The sequence below is a fragment of the Ictalurus punctatus genome, chromosome 28 (genome assembly GCF_001660625.3).
Source record: "Ictalurus punctatus breed USDA103 chromosome 28, Coco_2.0, whole genome shotgun sequence".
Lineage (NCBI taxonomy): Eukaryota > Metazoa > Chordata > Actinopteri > Siluriformes > Ictaluridae > Ictalurus > Ictalurus punctatus.
Window position 1 is genome coordinate 4,609,472 of NC_030443.2, and position 15,376 is coordinate 4,624,847.

At 40.9% G+C, this 15,376-nt stretch overlaps 1 protein-coding gene across 2 annotated transcripts in view; it reads left to right on the forward strand.

Moving 5' to 3' along the window:
* tmem132e (transmembrane protein 132E) overlaps positions 1-15,112 on the forward strand; it is a 270,644-nt gene extending 255,532 nt beyond the window's left edge. For both annotated transcript variants that reach the window (XM_017460449.3, XM_017460448.3), the window contains exons 7-9: positions 1,686-1,962; positions 6,304-6,498; positions 10,976-15,112. In XM_017460449.3, the coding sequence (XP_017315938.1) occupies positions 1,686-1,962; positions 6,304-6,498; positions 10,976-12,049 (1,546 nt within the window). In that variant the 3' untranslated portion in view covers positions 12,050-15,112. The remainder of the gene's footprint in view (positions 1-1,685; positions 1,963-6,303; positions 6,499-10,975) is intronic.
* Positions 15,113-15,376: the final 264 nt, after the last annotated feature.

Here is a 15,376-nt window from a genome sequence, read left to right on the forward strand (position 1 = left end):
CCTTGATTCAGGATGGAGAGGCTTCTTTAAATGTTTTGTCTACTCGAAGTGTTCTTCATTCATCCACGAGTGTGAGAATCCTTAGGCCCCTTTTTTAATTTGTAAAAAATTCTGCTATGTGTCCATGCAGTCGCTTTCAAAGTGGAGGGCCACAGGTACGAGTTTGTCCATCTTCACATCCGCTATCTAGCTTCACTAGTTTCTAACATCCACGTCGTACACTTTGTAGGCTACATGTTTGTTTCACCATCCAACTGGTCCAGACTTGTGGCCAAAAATACCATTTGAGATGCATCTAACAATCGATTTTTTTCTTCCCTTCACCCCTAGTGTGGATGCAGATCACCACATCTCCAAAACTTAGTTTGTTTTTTGGAGAACATGATCCTGTGCTTTTTTACAGTTGTTTTTTTTAATTAGCTCACAATTTTAAGGTCTTCACAGTTGACTTCTATCTTCCAGCGTTAATCGTTGACGGGCAGAAAGGAAAGCATCGGCTTTCAATTAATGTCTTTCAGAATGGAGATCGGAGCTTTTCAGTTCTGTACACATGAGCTGTGAGGGGGAAATTACTTCCCGCTTAATTGAATTCATTCAGATGGGCCATTTAGATGGAAATGTGATCTGATTTCATGATACTAATCCAATTCCACAGTAAGCTTTATCATAGATCACCAAAATCTTTAAAGAAAGACTTGTCTGTGTCTCTTGTCTGTCTAATATATTAGTCTTTCAAGCTATAAGTGTTGATAAAGTTTGTAGTTTTAGCAAATGAGAGATTCTACTGTAACCAGGCCTTTTAATAGAAGTCTGGAGTGGCGAAGGATCTGATTGAATGTTAAACCGAAACTGTTGAGGTAGTCAAGTGGGGAATTGATTTTGTGCTATATTCTTTGATTTCCATTATGCTGACTCTTTCTTGACCCCTACTATCTAGGTAATGTATATACAGGAGGAGGAGAGAGAGAGTGGGAGAGGGAAAGGTGGTACACTTGTATTATAAGAATCTTTTAAAGAACTGAGAAACTTTTTCAGCATGTGAAGAATGTTGGGCAATAAGACAGTTCTCTTCTGCCAGAATACACCTAGAGTATACTGTGATAAGAACTGCCAATAGGCAAAACTCTGGCCATCATGACCAATACAGATGGCTCTCCATTTGCCCTGCAGTCATCTAGATCTTAATGAGTTGGGACAAAACCTAAAACTTCCTGGTGGAAATAAACTCTGTGACTTGAGAGAGTATTTGTGGGTGTAGTCACCCTTCACAGAGCTGCCTTACAGTTTTACAGCAGAACCTGGACAACCTCAGTGGGGGCGAATCCATCTATCTATCTATCTATTTCTTCTCTATCTTTTTTTCCCCCCTCTGTCTTTACCAGCTGAAGCTTTTGACGTATTGTGAAGTGGATCTGTTTTTCATTCCACCCAGCTGCTGATAATGATTGGGCTGTGCATGATTTGTCGGTCAACAACAATCTCTTGTCCTGTTTTTGCATGTCAGAAGCAGGCTGGGAAGGCAGCTTCATCTCTCACACTGACAGACAGGTCTAGTTTATAAGTATTGGGGGGGAGGAGATGCATGACTGTAGCCAGAAATGTCCGTACGATTCGGCATTTGATGCTTGTAAAAAAAAAAAAAAGGCAACTGTAGACTAAAACATTTAGTACATTTTCCCATGCAGGTCGACACGTGACAGTGATGACGATGACGATGATGAGAGGAAGGTGAGCCGTGGCTGCACGCTGCAGTACCAGCGAGCCCAGGTGAAGGTTCTCACCCAGTTCCACACTACCTCCAGCGAGGGCACCAACCAGGTGATTACTATGCTGGGGCCTGACTGGCAGGTGGATGTCACCGACCTGGTGCAGGACTCGCTTAAAATTGTGGATCCCCGTGTGGCGGAGTTAGTGGATCACACCGTGTTGGTGGCCCTGGAGCAGGGAACTACCATACTGAAGGTAAGGGGCAAGGGGTATTTGAAGTGTTCCCTCTAGCATGGGGTACCCAACCAAGAGATATATCCACTGAAGCCATGTTTACATTACTGATGTCACTTGTTGGTTGTTAATTGTTTGTAAGGGACCACAAATTGGTAGTCACCGGGCCCTTGAGTGACTTACTGGTTCAAGCATCAGCCTATAGGAAGACAGGAACAGGAAAGAGGAGTGATCTGATTGAAGGAGGAGTTTGAATGCATACCAGAAGGGGGTTTAGAAAAGATCAAGTGATCACGGAGCATGGTTTCCTGTTTTATAATCAGTCTTGTACAGTTTCCTGAGTGCCTGGTTAGTATCAAACTGCGGGGTTATAATGACTCTTGGAATCCAGAACGGCCAACCCTCCAATTTGGGGAGACACTACATTGTTCTGATTGCACCAAAAATTGTTGAACACAGTGAGCGACCACCAATTTGAATTCCAGTAAAGTCAACGGTCATAGATAGTCCCTGAGCCCCAAAATTATTCGGTGACTGGGAAATCAGGGCTAAAACCATGTCGTGCGTTTCAAGCCTTATGTAAAGCTCCTGACTCAGATGCTGATCAGATGTGTTAATTTATAGCTGGAACAAAGGCGAGTTCCAGGAAATGGGCTAGATTAATGTGATGCCACTAGATATGACAGTAAACAGTCGACCTAATCTACAAAGCCCAATTATGATCGCCCTGCTGCATCATATAGCCCCTGTGTTTCTAAATCTGCTTAGACGTTGCTGTCTGAGTCTGTGTCACTGAAGTTACCTTAGTCTGTTATTCAAAATGACATTTCAGTCACGGATAGAAAATAACTCGGAGAATAAACAAATGTCATGTGAGGGGTGATGTTATTATCTTTATGTCCTCGCTTCTGACCCGGTTCAGTCTTTTCAGTCTTAACAGGGCTAATTTCCTCAGCACATTCAGGGCATACGACATGTTTCAATAGGAGAAAATTGGCAACAATGAGTATGTTCATTTGAGTCAGTATCTGCTAGGAGTCCAAGGTCAGCGTGACTCTTCCCAGTGACTTTGTCATTAGAGGTTAAATTCCATGAAATAATCCCAGAGTAGTACGTGTCTGTTCTGTCTGTCTGCTAGAACTATTGTAGTACTACTTAATTTTCTGAGAGAGACAGTTGAGAAAGAGTTTGTGACCCAACTGGGGTACACTTTGTATTTTTCTTCCATCTTTTGCAATCAAGCCATCTCTCACACACAAAGAAAGTCAGCTAATTACAGAAGGAACGACGTTGTTAATAATTAAAGGCCAGTGCTGTCCTTTTGGAAATCATTGTGTAGCTCATTGCATTGTTCCATGTAGAATGCTATCTGGAAAGAATTTGAAACAGGTTCGAAAGAGGGGACCTAATTATAAAAATAAGTAAATAAATAAATAAATAAATAAAAATTCTGGATATGTGAGACTTTTGAATCTTTGAATTGTTCTTTCACATAGAAATGTTTTATTCATTATTCTTTCATCTCCGATTCTTTGAATCATTGTACACTTTAGTCTTTGAATCATGCATTCATTTTGAAATATTTGAACAGTTTGTTCTTTCACTTATGAATCTTTGCTTCATTATTCGCTCATCTAGGAAACTTTCTACAGTATATTGACTTTAGAAGCTTTGAATCATTCTCTCATTTTTGGAATCTTTGAATCATTGTTCTTTTACTTACAAAGCTTTGATTCTCTCATCTGTGAATCTTTATACATTAGAATATTTAAATGAATCTTTGAATCATTGTTCTTTCAATTCTGACTCTGAGTCATTGCATTGGCCACTTTGCCACTAAAGTTTCAGAGAAACCTCTAAGTGCACTATTCATCACAGGAAATGCATATTTTAATGCATTTGTTAGGAGCAAATATAAGTGAATCAATACTGCATTGTTTAGAAATGTATTACATCTAATGGGCTGAAGCAGCAGGATAAATAGTTCACATGCTCTGCGTTTTTTGAATGGATTATTTGAACTCTTGTGAATTAATTGGTAAGCCGTGTAGACCAACCGCTGTAATTAATTTTGTGGAAAACTGGTTAGCACACTTTTTTTTTCAGTCTCTGAAAGCTCTTCAAGTATACAGCACTTTGGCTGTTAAAAAACACAGACATCAAACACAGGTGTAGCAGCCAGCACAAGAAACTAATTGCAAGCTTCTTGAATCTAAAACAAATGAGCTTTTCTGGCAGACGTTGACACTCTGACTCTCTCTCTCTCTCACACACACACACACACACACAAAATCACTCATGCTAGAAGTCCCTCAGCTTTGAAACATGCACCCAACTTGTAAAGGAAAAAGAAAACTGCAGTCAGGAAACTAATTGATTTAATTATATATTTCTCAGCATCCTCCGTTTATAATATATATACATATAAATAAAATGGGCTGGTTAGTGAACTGTATTTCATTGGACATATGCCATTGCCATATCTGACAAGAGAATTCATTTTATTTTATTTGTATAGCGCTTTTTACAGTGGTCATTGTCTCAAAGCAGCTTTACAGAAACATATAAACACAGGATACAGATTTTAAGTGTGTGAATTTATCCCAATTGAGCGAGCCGGTGGCGAGGAAAACCTCCCTAAGATGTTAAGAGGCAGAAACCTTGAAAGGAAGCAGACTCAGAAGGGAACCCATCTTCATCTGGGTAACAACAGATAGTGTGAAAGTAAAGGAAAGTTCATTATGGTTTAATATGAAGGCTGTTTGTTGAACTAGTCCACTGTTTACAAAGAGAACACCTAATGTACATCTTTGCACAGACCTGGATGCATCAGGCCGTGCTTCAGTACATCACAGAATAATGCAGATAGAACAACGCCATCCGTTCGGAGGACTGAGTGCGTTTCCGAGCCTCTCGGGCCCTGGCCGAGCAATGCGTCCTAACAGATGTGGGCTTCTAATGAGGCTGGGTGTACAAAATGCGAAAAGATACATCGCCGCTCTTGGAGAGCTCTCATTTTGAGAGCATTTTTTAAAAAGAGAGATGGAATAACAGCACATTGCCAAATGCACTGCGCAGAGGCTGGAGATTTTCAAGCACTATTAAAAGCCATTACGGGCTTTCAGGGCTAAATGGGCAAGAACCGCTGCTCTGCCCGCTTGGCCGCTCGTTAAATCCGTCCACCTCCGAAGCCAATGTGATTGAGCCCATTATACAGCCCATTATTGGCACTAATATTACGCTTCAGATTTTTTTTAATCGGGTTCAACCGCAAGTGAAAATAATGGCATAATCGGCTACAGCTTCATTGACATTGATGTTATTTTGTTGATGTTTTGGAAAAGCTGAGGATTTTCTTTTCTTGCTGTTCAAGTTACTATAGGTATGATATTTTTTTTTGACATTTCTCGTTTAAACTGGAGGAGGTTTTGCAGTGGATTTGCACTCCCCCCCCCCCCAACTTGTTCTGTTTGGATTTTCAGACCTCAGTATGGACAGAAATTGGTTTTTCCTTCCTGACTTACATAATACTGCATACGTGTACATGCAGAATAGATGTAGCCCTTCCAGACAAGTAGACATTGATTAAAAAATGAAACATCTTGATCAGGTCCTAACTAGGCTTTGGGTTTATTGGTAAAGTCATTTCTTGAATTGATTATCTTTGAATATTTGAGGGTTTGTTTGTTTTTAAATTCCTTCCTGTCCATTCTTACTCCAGCTGCAGAAACTCGGGCGGTTACTTCAGGAGCTTTGCTCAAAGTCTTCTCCTACGAATTATTTCTGCATTGAATGATAAAGCTCATCATATGCCATGTGTTCATATTCTCTTACAAAATCTACGAGAACAAGTGGACACAAAAAAATGACAGCAAAGTGTGTTCCATAGCATCTCTTAATTCAACACCTGTGTGTGTATATTGGTCTATTTGCAAGCATATTCTAGAAGCTAACTGAGGTTTCACACATTGGAGCCACAAACAGCTAAATAATAACCACCCTTTATTATTTATCCTGCACCTGTTTTTTTGCCTATTGGAATGCTGAACTGTGGTAGTAATGGCTCTAAAATGGCAGCTTTGGGGACCTTTGAGGAAGCTAACTATGTTGGCTGTTGGATACTTTTTTCCCCTTCTTACTTTGCCCTCTGGTCACAACATCTGTCGGTATATGATCCACCCACTAAATATTGCTTTAGTCACTCTCTTGCTTCCTAATATTCATCCTTTTCTGTTCTTACTTTCTCTGTTACAGTACAAAATCCCATTTCACAACAGATTTTAGTGAAATCTACAGTACGTCAATCCTTGACTGACTAGCTCGGTTTCATACCTAAAAATCATACATTGTTATTTTTTCCAGGTTGAATCCCCACTGGCGGTGGAGGCCATGTTGGGCGAGGTACCGTTCTCTGTACTGGATGATAAAGTTTCCATAATGGATCTGCGTGTCCACGCTATTTCTGGACTCAGCCTGAGTCTCCAGCCCAGCCCAGGAAACAGTCACACCATGGTGGCAAAGGCAACAGGGCTACAGACGCTCTCCACTCTTAAACAGGTACTTCCAGGTTCTTAGCTATGATTTGATTTACAATGGCTGTGTCCTTCAAAAGAGGCGATGCGTTCAATATAAGATAACAAATAGCAAATGCCCTTTAGTATTACCTTACAACTAGGGATGGGCCTGAATCATTGACTATCAGTTAGTGTTCTCCTTAGGGATATGGTTTCTGCCCAATTTTAATAAACAGATATTTGGTTAACCTTTGGAAGGGGAATGGGGGTCCTTTTGGCATAATCAAGTAATATTCCCCTGCAATTAAACATTCCTGCTGAATGTTGCAGCGCACTTGTTTGCGTTTCATAGACAGAAATAATGAGCAGAATTATTAAAACACACAAGAAAAGCTTTACCTGACATTTTAAGGCTGGCATTTGTTCGTCAGACAAGCATTCAGTTCCCTGGGCCAATACCTGGTAGAACCACCTTTGGGTGCAATTTTAGTTTTTAAGTCTTCTTGGATATCTCTCGATCATGTTTGCAGATCTGGATACTGATAATTCGTCTTGGGAAAATTGTTAGTGAACAGCAATCGTGAAGTCTTGACACAGATTCTCAGTCAGATTGAGGTCTGGGCTTTGACCGGGTCGTTCTCACCCATTCAGGTTTTTGGATTTGAACCACTCCAATGTATCCTGATATGGCACTATGCTTAGGGGCCTTGTCCTGACTTGAGGTAAATGAGACTGGAACAGATGCTCTTGCAGACTGGAATAGGTTTTCTTCTAGGATTTCCCTGTATTTGGCTGTCCAGCATCCCGATACCGTGATGCTCCCACTACCATGCGTCGCTGTGGGGATGATGTATTGCGGTTGATAATAGTCCTGGGTGTCCACCAAACACCACCACACACTTTCACTGACTTATTGTGGAGCATAAAGCATACCTAAACACTGATTTTGGTATTCAAATACTGGAACCTCAAGCAATACAAATACTCACACAGACCTTTAGTTCTGACAGCAGTCTAATGGATTCGTGAGGTCAAATACTTAAACAGTAACACTTGATTGAAATAATTCACTTTAGACACTTTATAAAACATCTATAGATTGATAATATGCCAAGTGACTGTCATGATCCAGTCTAGCAACTGACTTTCAAAACGTCAACACGGTTATGGGTGTTGATAATTTAATAGTTTAATAGAAAATCTATAAATTATCACCATGTTTCTACTACATTCCTGTATTTGTATAGTCCAGTTTGCACCTCATTGTTTTTATTAGATAATTTATATTAATGCTCCATCTAACGTGTCCCAACCTGTCCTTGGTGTCATCACAATTCTTAACTCCAGTCCATGTGTATTATATTAATGAAACATGAGAATTAGCTAATAGACTGGTATAAGACAGACTTTATATTGCCTTTGTAAGGACCAATTAGTTGAGACTAGTTGATTTGTTTTTATATACATGTACTTTTGGACATCCCCAATGATAACGCTTTACCCTCCATTGGGTGTGATATTCCAACAGAAAAAAAAAGAATAAGAAATGAATAGTGTCTGGGGGGGAAAAGTCCTCAGAAGGATGAATAAGCTGGAAAAGTTAACCAGCTTAATAATTAACGCTATTTTTTACAAACACCATCAAGGGAAGCTATATCTCCCTTCAGACTTCTTCATTTGATTGCAATGAAAATAATAATAGATATAGACCACACATCTCAGACATTAATATTTAGAAACAAAAGTTTTTTTTTTGTTTGTTTTTTTTAAATACGGAGCTTTAGCTCTATTATAACATTACGTGATCGATACTCCAGCTTGTTTGCCCCCCTCTAATATGCGTGTAATCTAAATCAGATCAACACAGCCCCTTGGTGACAGGTGAAGCCTCAGCCAGACCCCACTGGCCAATTAGCTCTAGCTTGCTCTACCAGGCTGAGCCCCATTGGTGCAATAAAGGATTGTTTGACATTCAGATGAATTCAGATCTTGCCCAGTATCACTGCTCCTAATGAGACAGCATCCTGCTTAATGAGAAGCCAAAGAACATGCCACCACGTCTGTTCCTTCCCCGCATCAGGGGAGCACTGTACATTTGCTTTGTGATCCTTCCCATTCTTTAATTGAGGCCTGTATTTTGGAGCAAGGGCCAATAAACACCACAGTGCTAATTTGTCCAACATCTTGGGCATGTTCCCCAGTTCCAATACACTTTTGTTCATCTTTTTGCTGTTCTGTTCTCTGCATGCAAAAAAAATAGGCATTTTATGATGGCTGGCCACTCAAGCATTGGAAGCTAATTGCTGCCACCACCAACACACGCACCCACATACACACACACAGCTCATCCACCCGTGGATTTAATAAGTGTAATGCAGGGGTCATACAGTAAGTGCTCAAACCATAAAAGCCTGCAATAGCCGTCCTTTGTTCTGGTCACTTGGCTCTCAGAGGAAAAGCTTGAAGCCATTGCTGTCGCTGCGCTGTCCTGGAAAGTTTGCCCTCGAGCACTCTCATACATCTGCCATCCATGATAAATGAACAAAGCTGCGGCAGGTTAGGACCCGGCCTGCCTTGTCCTCATTCGTGCCTCTACTTTGTCCCCTGTACTAATCCTGTGTGTCATCATTTTGTTTTGAGTTCATACTTTACAATAGGGATGTAACCTAATACCAATATGTTACTTGGAATGAAGAGATAATTTATTCGAAACAGATACAAATACAGATAGAAATAGGCGCAGTGTTCACCCCCCAAGACATACGTTGTAGGCTGATTGGCATGTCCAAATTGCCCATAATGTGCGAATGGGTGTGTGTCGAATTGTACCCTGTGATTGTGCCCGACAATGGGATGGCACCCCATCCAGGGTATCCCCCACCTTGTGCCCCGAGTCCTCTGGGATAGGCTCCAAGCTATTGTGAACCTGAGTGATGTAGCAGAGTTTGAGGAACTGTCAAAGCTAGAATTCACACACCCGACTGACCCTGCTGGCATTTCTGCATCTTTAGATTCCCCTAAACCTAACGTGGGTGACCTAAGAGGGCCTATACCCAATGGCATACACCCAAGCTCTTTGCTCATGTCTGCTTGACTGGCATGTTCAAATAATTGTTCTATGCTATGGACATAAAACAAAAACAAAAGTTCTTGGTCACACCAAACTACTATTACTCGCTTTCATGTTTAATTTGAATATCATATCCATCTGTACCAAAATATCAGAGGACTGTCTTAACCATTTAATCCACAGCTGTGTGTTCCCAGAGCAGAAGTTCCTAGGTTCATCACAGACGCACATCTGCTTCAATGTTTTAGATGAACCGTGCATGTCAAAGACCACCTTCTTCCTGACAAGTGACTCTAACTGCAACTAGGACAGAATGTCAAAGCAACCATGACAAAAGTCTTTGACAGGGTCACTAGTAAGTGCAACAGTGTGTAGCCAGGCAAAAGACTTTGTTCCTCATATGTGTATGTGAGGAGGAGGAGGATGGAGTGGACAAAGGAAAACCCACTTTGCCACAGTTGGCGAAAAAGCATTGTGTCAAAATAGGTTTTCCTTCTACTGTTTTCCTGACTTCCATCACGCATAGGGTGCTGTCATTTTAGGTGTAAATGGAAGCAGTCTGTTAAATGCCAGCTTGTTCCTTGTGTGACATGAGCACAAGGCTTGCGTCAGTGCCATTTCACTTTGGTCCATGTTCCTGACGGATATGATTTGAAGGCTATGAAGCCACAGAGTTCTCTCTGTTGGCTAGCTGCGCCATGAGTACATATGATGGCAAGGTACCTATGAGGTTAACATTCTGTGGTTATAACAAAGGCTTGATTACAAAGAAGAGACGAGCTGTGATGCTTTGCCAATACTAATGAAGTGAATGCTAAGGTTAGATATGATAATGCTTAATTAAACCTCAAGGACAAGCAAATGAGTTCAAAGGCAGTGTCATGCCTAAGATGCACAACAAGCAGGAGCTCATACTGTTGTACTTATTTATTTTATTTTTTTCATTTTCAGTTATGGGAATCTGTTGTGTAATAAAAATGCACAATTTCTTCGAAAGACTGACTGAAAATCATTGACATATCTGTCATTTTGTTTGTCTATTGCACACCTAATCTTTATGCATTTTGCACAGAAGCTCTACATTTGAAAATCGAAGTACAAGTTGCGAGTAAACAGAGACGATTACACTTGGGATGAGAATCATAGAGGACCTAATACTGACCCCTGCAGCATCTCATTAGTCCTTTTTATCCTAAGGTTTTTATTCAATATGTACAGGCTAACCTATCCATCTTATACATTTAGTTTTATATCCATTTAAGCAAAGAAATGACATGGTTCTGTTTCCTGCTCTAACTAACGGTTTCTGTGTAGTGGTTCTTTGTTTCATGTTATACAGGAGGTGGGCAGTTTCAGTGAAGTGCTGCCTGAAAATGGCATGGTACTTCAGGAGAATGCTAATGCCATGATTGATTCCTATTTTCTTTTCTTTACTTTTTTTATTTTACAGGAAGCCAGTCTCTCCATTTGGGCTTACTTCAGCGACAACACAGCAGCCCCTCTAAGCATATATGACCCCAAGGATTACAACCTTAATGCTTCCACACTGGACGACAAGGTGGCCTCCATTTCTCAGGAGCCTCAGCAAAGGTGGCCGGTCATCGTTGCAGAGGGGGAGGGATCCGGGGAGCTCGTACGTGTGGAAATGACCATATGTGAAGCCTGCCAGAAGACTAAACGAAAGAGCGTAATCGCTTCTTCTCCAGTTCATGTGAAAGTGCGGTTTGGGCCTGACGAGGACTCGGAAGAGGAAGAGGTAGAGGTGGAGTTGGAGCCTAAAGTGCCACTCAACACAAGGAGACCGAGCCTCGATCCTAACACGGGTGGTACTGGATACGAGCCATCAAATGAGCAGCCTGCAAGCGTGCCAATTGACTATACCAATTTCCCTACTATCAGTAACCAGGATCGGCCAACTGTGGAGGAAGGGGGTGAGGAAGAGGAGTTTACCCACTCGCCTCGCAATATGACCGACTTGGAGATTGGGATGTATGCCCTCTTGGGAGTTTTTTGCCTGGCCATTCTGGTCTTCTTGATCAACTGCATTGTGTTTGTCCTCAAGTACCGCCACAAGCGAATCCCACCTGAAGGTCAAGCCAACATGGACCACTCCCACCACTGGGTGTTCCTAGGAAACGGGCAGCCCTTACAAGCTCAGAGCGACCTTTCACCCCAGACAGCAGAAAGTCCAAGTAATCCTTTGGAAGGGCCACAGACTTGCTGCCATGGAGATCACCACAGCAGTGGCAGCTCCCAGACAAGTGTGCAAAGCCAAGTGCACGGGCGAGGAGATGGCAGCTCAGGCGGCTCCACCAAGGAGCATGGCGAAGATGCAAGTTCTCCCACATCCAAGCGCAAACGAGTGAAATTCACCACCTTCACCACACTTCCTGCTGACGAGCTGCCCTACAACTCAATCCCCATCGCAGACGACGATGATATCCAGTGGGTGTGTCAGGACATGGGGTTCCAGGACCCTGAAGAACTACACGACTACATGCGCAGGATAAAAGAAATAGCCTAATGGTGGCTTTGGGATTTCTTAAACAAACCTTTCCTTTCTAATCTTCTCCCCCCCCCCCCCCCCCCTCACTCTTAAGAATTTATCTTTTCACACGAATGGAGAATGTGACCAAGGGCCTCCTGTCCTGTTTCTCCGGGGTGATACTTTGCACAGTGCTCTTGCTCTTTTAAACGTTCACGTTTTTGGAACTGTTGCTTAAAAACTGTGGATGGAAAGCCAAATACGAGACTAGGTGATCTTTTACATCGCTAGCACAAATGGCTTTAGAGTGTATGTCAGTCTTTCTCAGGCAAAGAGGACATACAATTTTGAAGGGAACACACAGACTTTTGAGTTCTGAGCAGTGGTGTCAAAATGGATTCCTCAATTACTTCATCAGTCTGGTTGGGAGACGGTATGGGTCACCCTTCTGTGGACAGGATATTTCTCAGAATAATGCCACACTGTGTCCGTAGTTGTTTGGTCTTTTGTTTTGGGGTTTTTTTTGTTTGTTTTTTGTTTTTTTTGGGGGGGGGTTCTCTTTTTCAAACATCCAAGTATTCTCCAACAAAGAGGCCTTTGTAGTGCAGATTTCCATTGTACTCAGAGAAAGGTATTTCAGGAGGGGTCGTCTTCACGTCATCATTGGCAATCTAATTCAGTAAATATCAAAGACCATAGAGCATTGTGGCTAGTGTTGACAAATATTGTCTCTCTCTTCCATTTTTCATCATCATCTTTGTGCCACATTATTTTTTTTATGATTATTATTATTACGTTTTGTGTGTGTAGCATTTTCTACATCATACTACGTCCATTTGGCATGACATCTCCGGTTCACTCATTTTCCTGGTAAAGTCAGATGCCTTATTAAATCACTTTTAATCATCACAACCTTTGTGTTGACACCATGTTTGTTTACATCCCAAAGGGCCAATGCAAAATGGGTAACTACCCAGACTACTGTGTGTAATTGAAATTGATATTAGCAGAGGCGAAGGAAGCCGCTTTATATGTTATGACATTAAAATATCTTCATATCTCCAGCATTCGTATGCATGAAAGGAGAGTCTGAGACACAGCCAGCTGTTATTCCCCCCCGATTTGTAAATGTGTGTCTTGTGATAATTATCTAATCATACATACATACATACATTCATAAAGAACAGTAGAGGACATATAATGTTGTGACATGCTTTACATGCATGCAGTTCCAGACACTTTGCCTCGTGTACATACCATATTATTGTCTCCTGACGCTCATCGTTAATTCACCTTCATGTTTCAGTTCTCCTCGAGAGAGGATAGATACAGAGGGGTTGACATCTATGGGTTTAGCCTTAGCATTTACTTAAAATTTGCCTGGTGGAAAAGCTAATTCACTGAAGGGGAAAGGAAGCGGGACGTGAAAGAAGCGCATTTGCTTCTGGTAGCGTTTACTTTCGCTTCATGGCAACTTTATCTATGTGAACTGTTTTGTGCGTCAATTAAAAAAAAAAGAGGACGGGGTTGAGCCATCTCATATACCAACATACATGCTAAAGTTTTTGTGATAAATTAATTCTCTCTCTCTCTCTCTCGTATTTTCCTGTTAGCAAGGTTGGTACCTCTGTAGCGATTTGTCAGTCATTTCAATCTCTCTTTTTTTCCCCATTATAGTTCATGAAATGAAATAAAAATGAATGCTAATTAAAACAGAAGAAGGCTACAGATGTGTGAATCTGTGCTGTAGATAAATAAAATTGTGTTCACTAATTTTTATTTTTATTGCGAAATTGTTTACTCTTATTTATACCAGTTGTTTGTTCATGTTGATTTTTTTTTTTTAATTATTAAAATAAGACTGGGCGTAATGCATTATTATGTTTGCCTTTTTTACACTAGTAAATGCCAGTTGTTGGTAAAAACACAAAAATTACGCCTTGTTATATCTCTTTAGTTATTTACATATTTGCAACTTTATTGATACACTGATTATATAGATGCAGTAGTTTTTTGTTTTTTTTAAAAAGCACACATTAAAGTTAATGTACGCACTGAAACTGCGATTTACTAGTGTAGAAATGTTTTTGTTTGAGTTTCGTAGGTTGGGGACTGACTGTTTCTAGGGATTATGATTTTGGAACGTTCCCCTCATTTTCAGACATTCGTTCACAAACACACATTCCTTTCTCCATCGTGTGTAACTCATGTCTGGCTCACGTACAGTAAGAAATGACTGGAACATGACTAAATGTATGTGTGTCATTTTGTTTATTTGTTGGATTTATCCTGGCTAAACAGTGACCTTTTGCACTGAAGCTCAGAATCACAGAGGACCCGATCCTGACCCCTGCAGCACCTCCTAAACTACAATCACAGCAACCCCAGTCTTTTTAATTCAAGATTTATATTAAAAGTATGTACTGGAGCTCATGGAATTTATGTAAGTTATGAAAATGAAACAGGTCATCCTGTATATTTTTCTTTCTATTTTTCCAAATAACACATTTCCGAGGTTTTACCCGTTAAGTGTCAGTAAGATATTTGGGATTCCGACCCAAAGCAATTCACACGTACAGCAATGGTGGCTCAGGATGAATGTAAATTCAAAATGGAGTAACATGTCCAGTGTATTACTACGGTCAACAACTAGGGCGCTAATGCTTAATAAATGTACCGGCAAGTTTCTAGTAGCAACTCACACAAGCTGGTTTTTCTTTAATAATTCAGTTCGATGTCACCAACGAAAGAATGTTACCAACTTTTTGCATTTCATATTGTTTCTTTCATGTATGCACATGTGCAAATATGTATGCACATGTGTTTGCCGTTTTGAAACCAGTGTCATTTTTTTAAAAGGAGGTGCTACTAGGTCTTTGCCATGACCTCATCATCTGATGTGGACTTGTACGTTAAGCTCGACTCCATGGGAACCCGCTACAGCACGGAAATGGCAGTGCTGTTCTGCCTCACTCTTAAAATGTACAGAGCACTGTTATGACTTCCTGTATTTTCCTGGATTAAAAAAATATATAAAAATCAAACCCCCTTGTATTCCCCACTTATATGTAAGTACTTACGAAAATACAATACAGAAACCTTCATGTTTGGTCTCTTTATTGCTCATCATGTGATGGAGAATCGTTGGTATGCCTTAATGTTGACATTCTCCGAGATGTGGTACGTTTCATAGACGTATCACTTGAAACAAGTGCGCTAAAACTTTCCATTTCTCAGGGTTAAAGGTGCTGTAAGTAAGTAAGGTTTGACCTATGGGACTTAATGCAGACCTGCTAGCCTTCATGCATCTTTCATAGGAGACAGTCATGGAGGTGTTTTGTAGGTGTCTCCGATACTAACCGACCC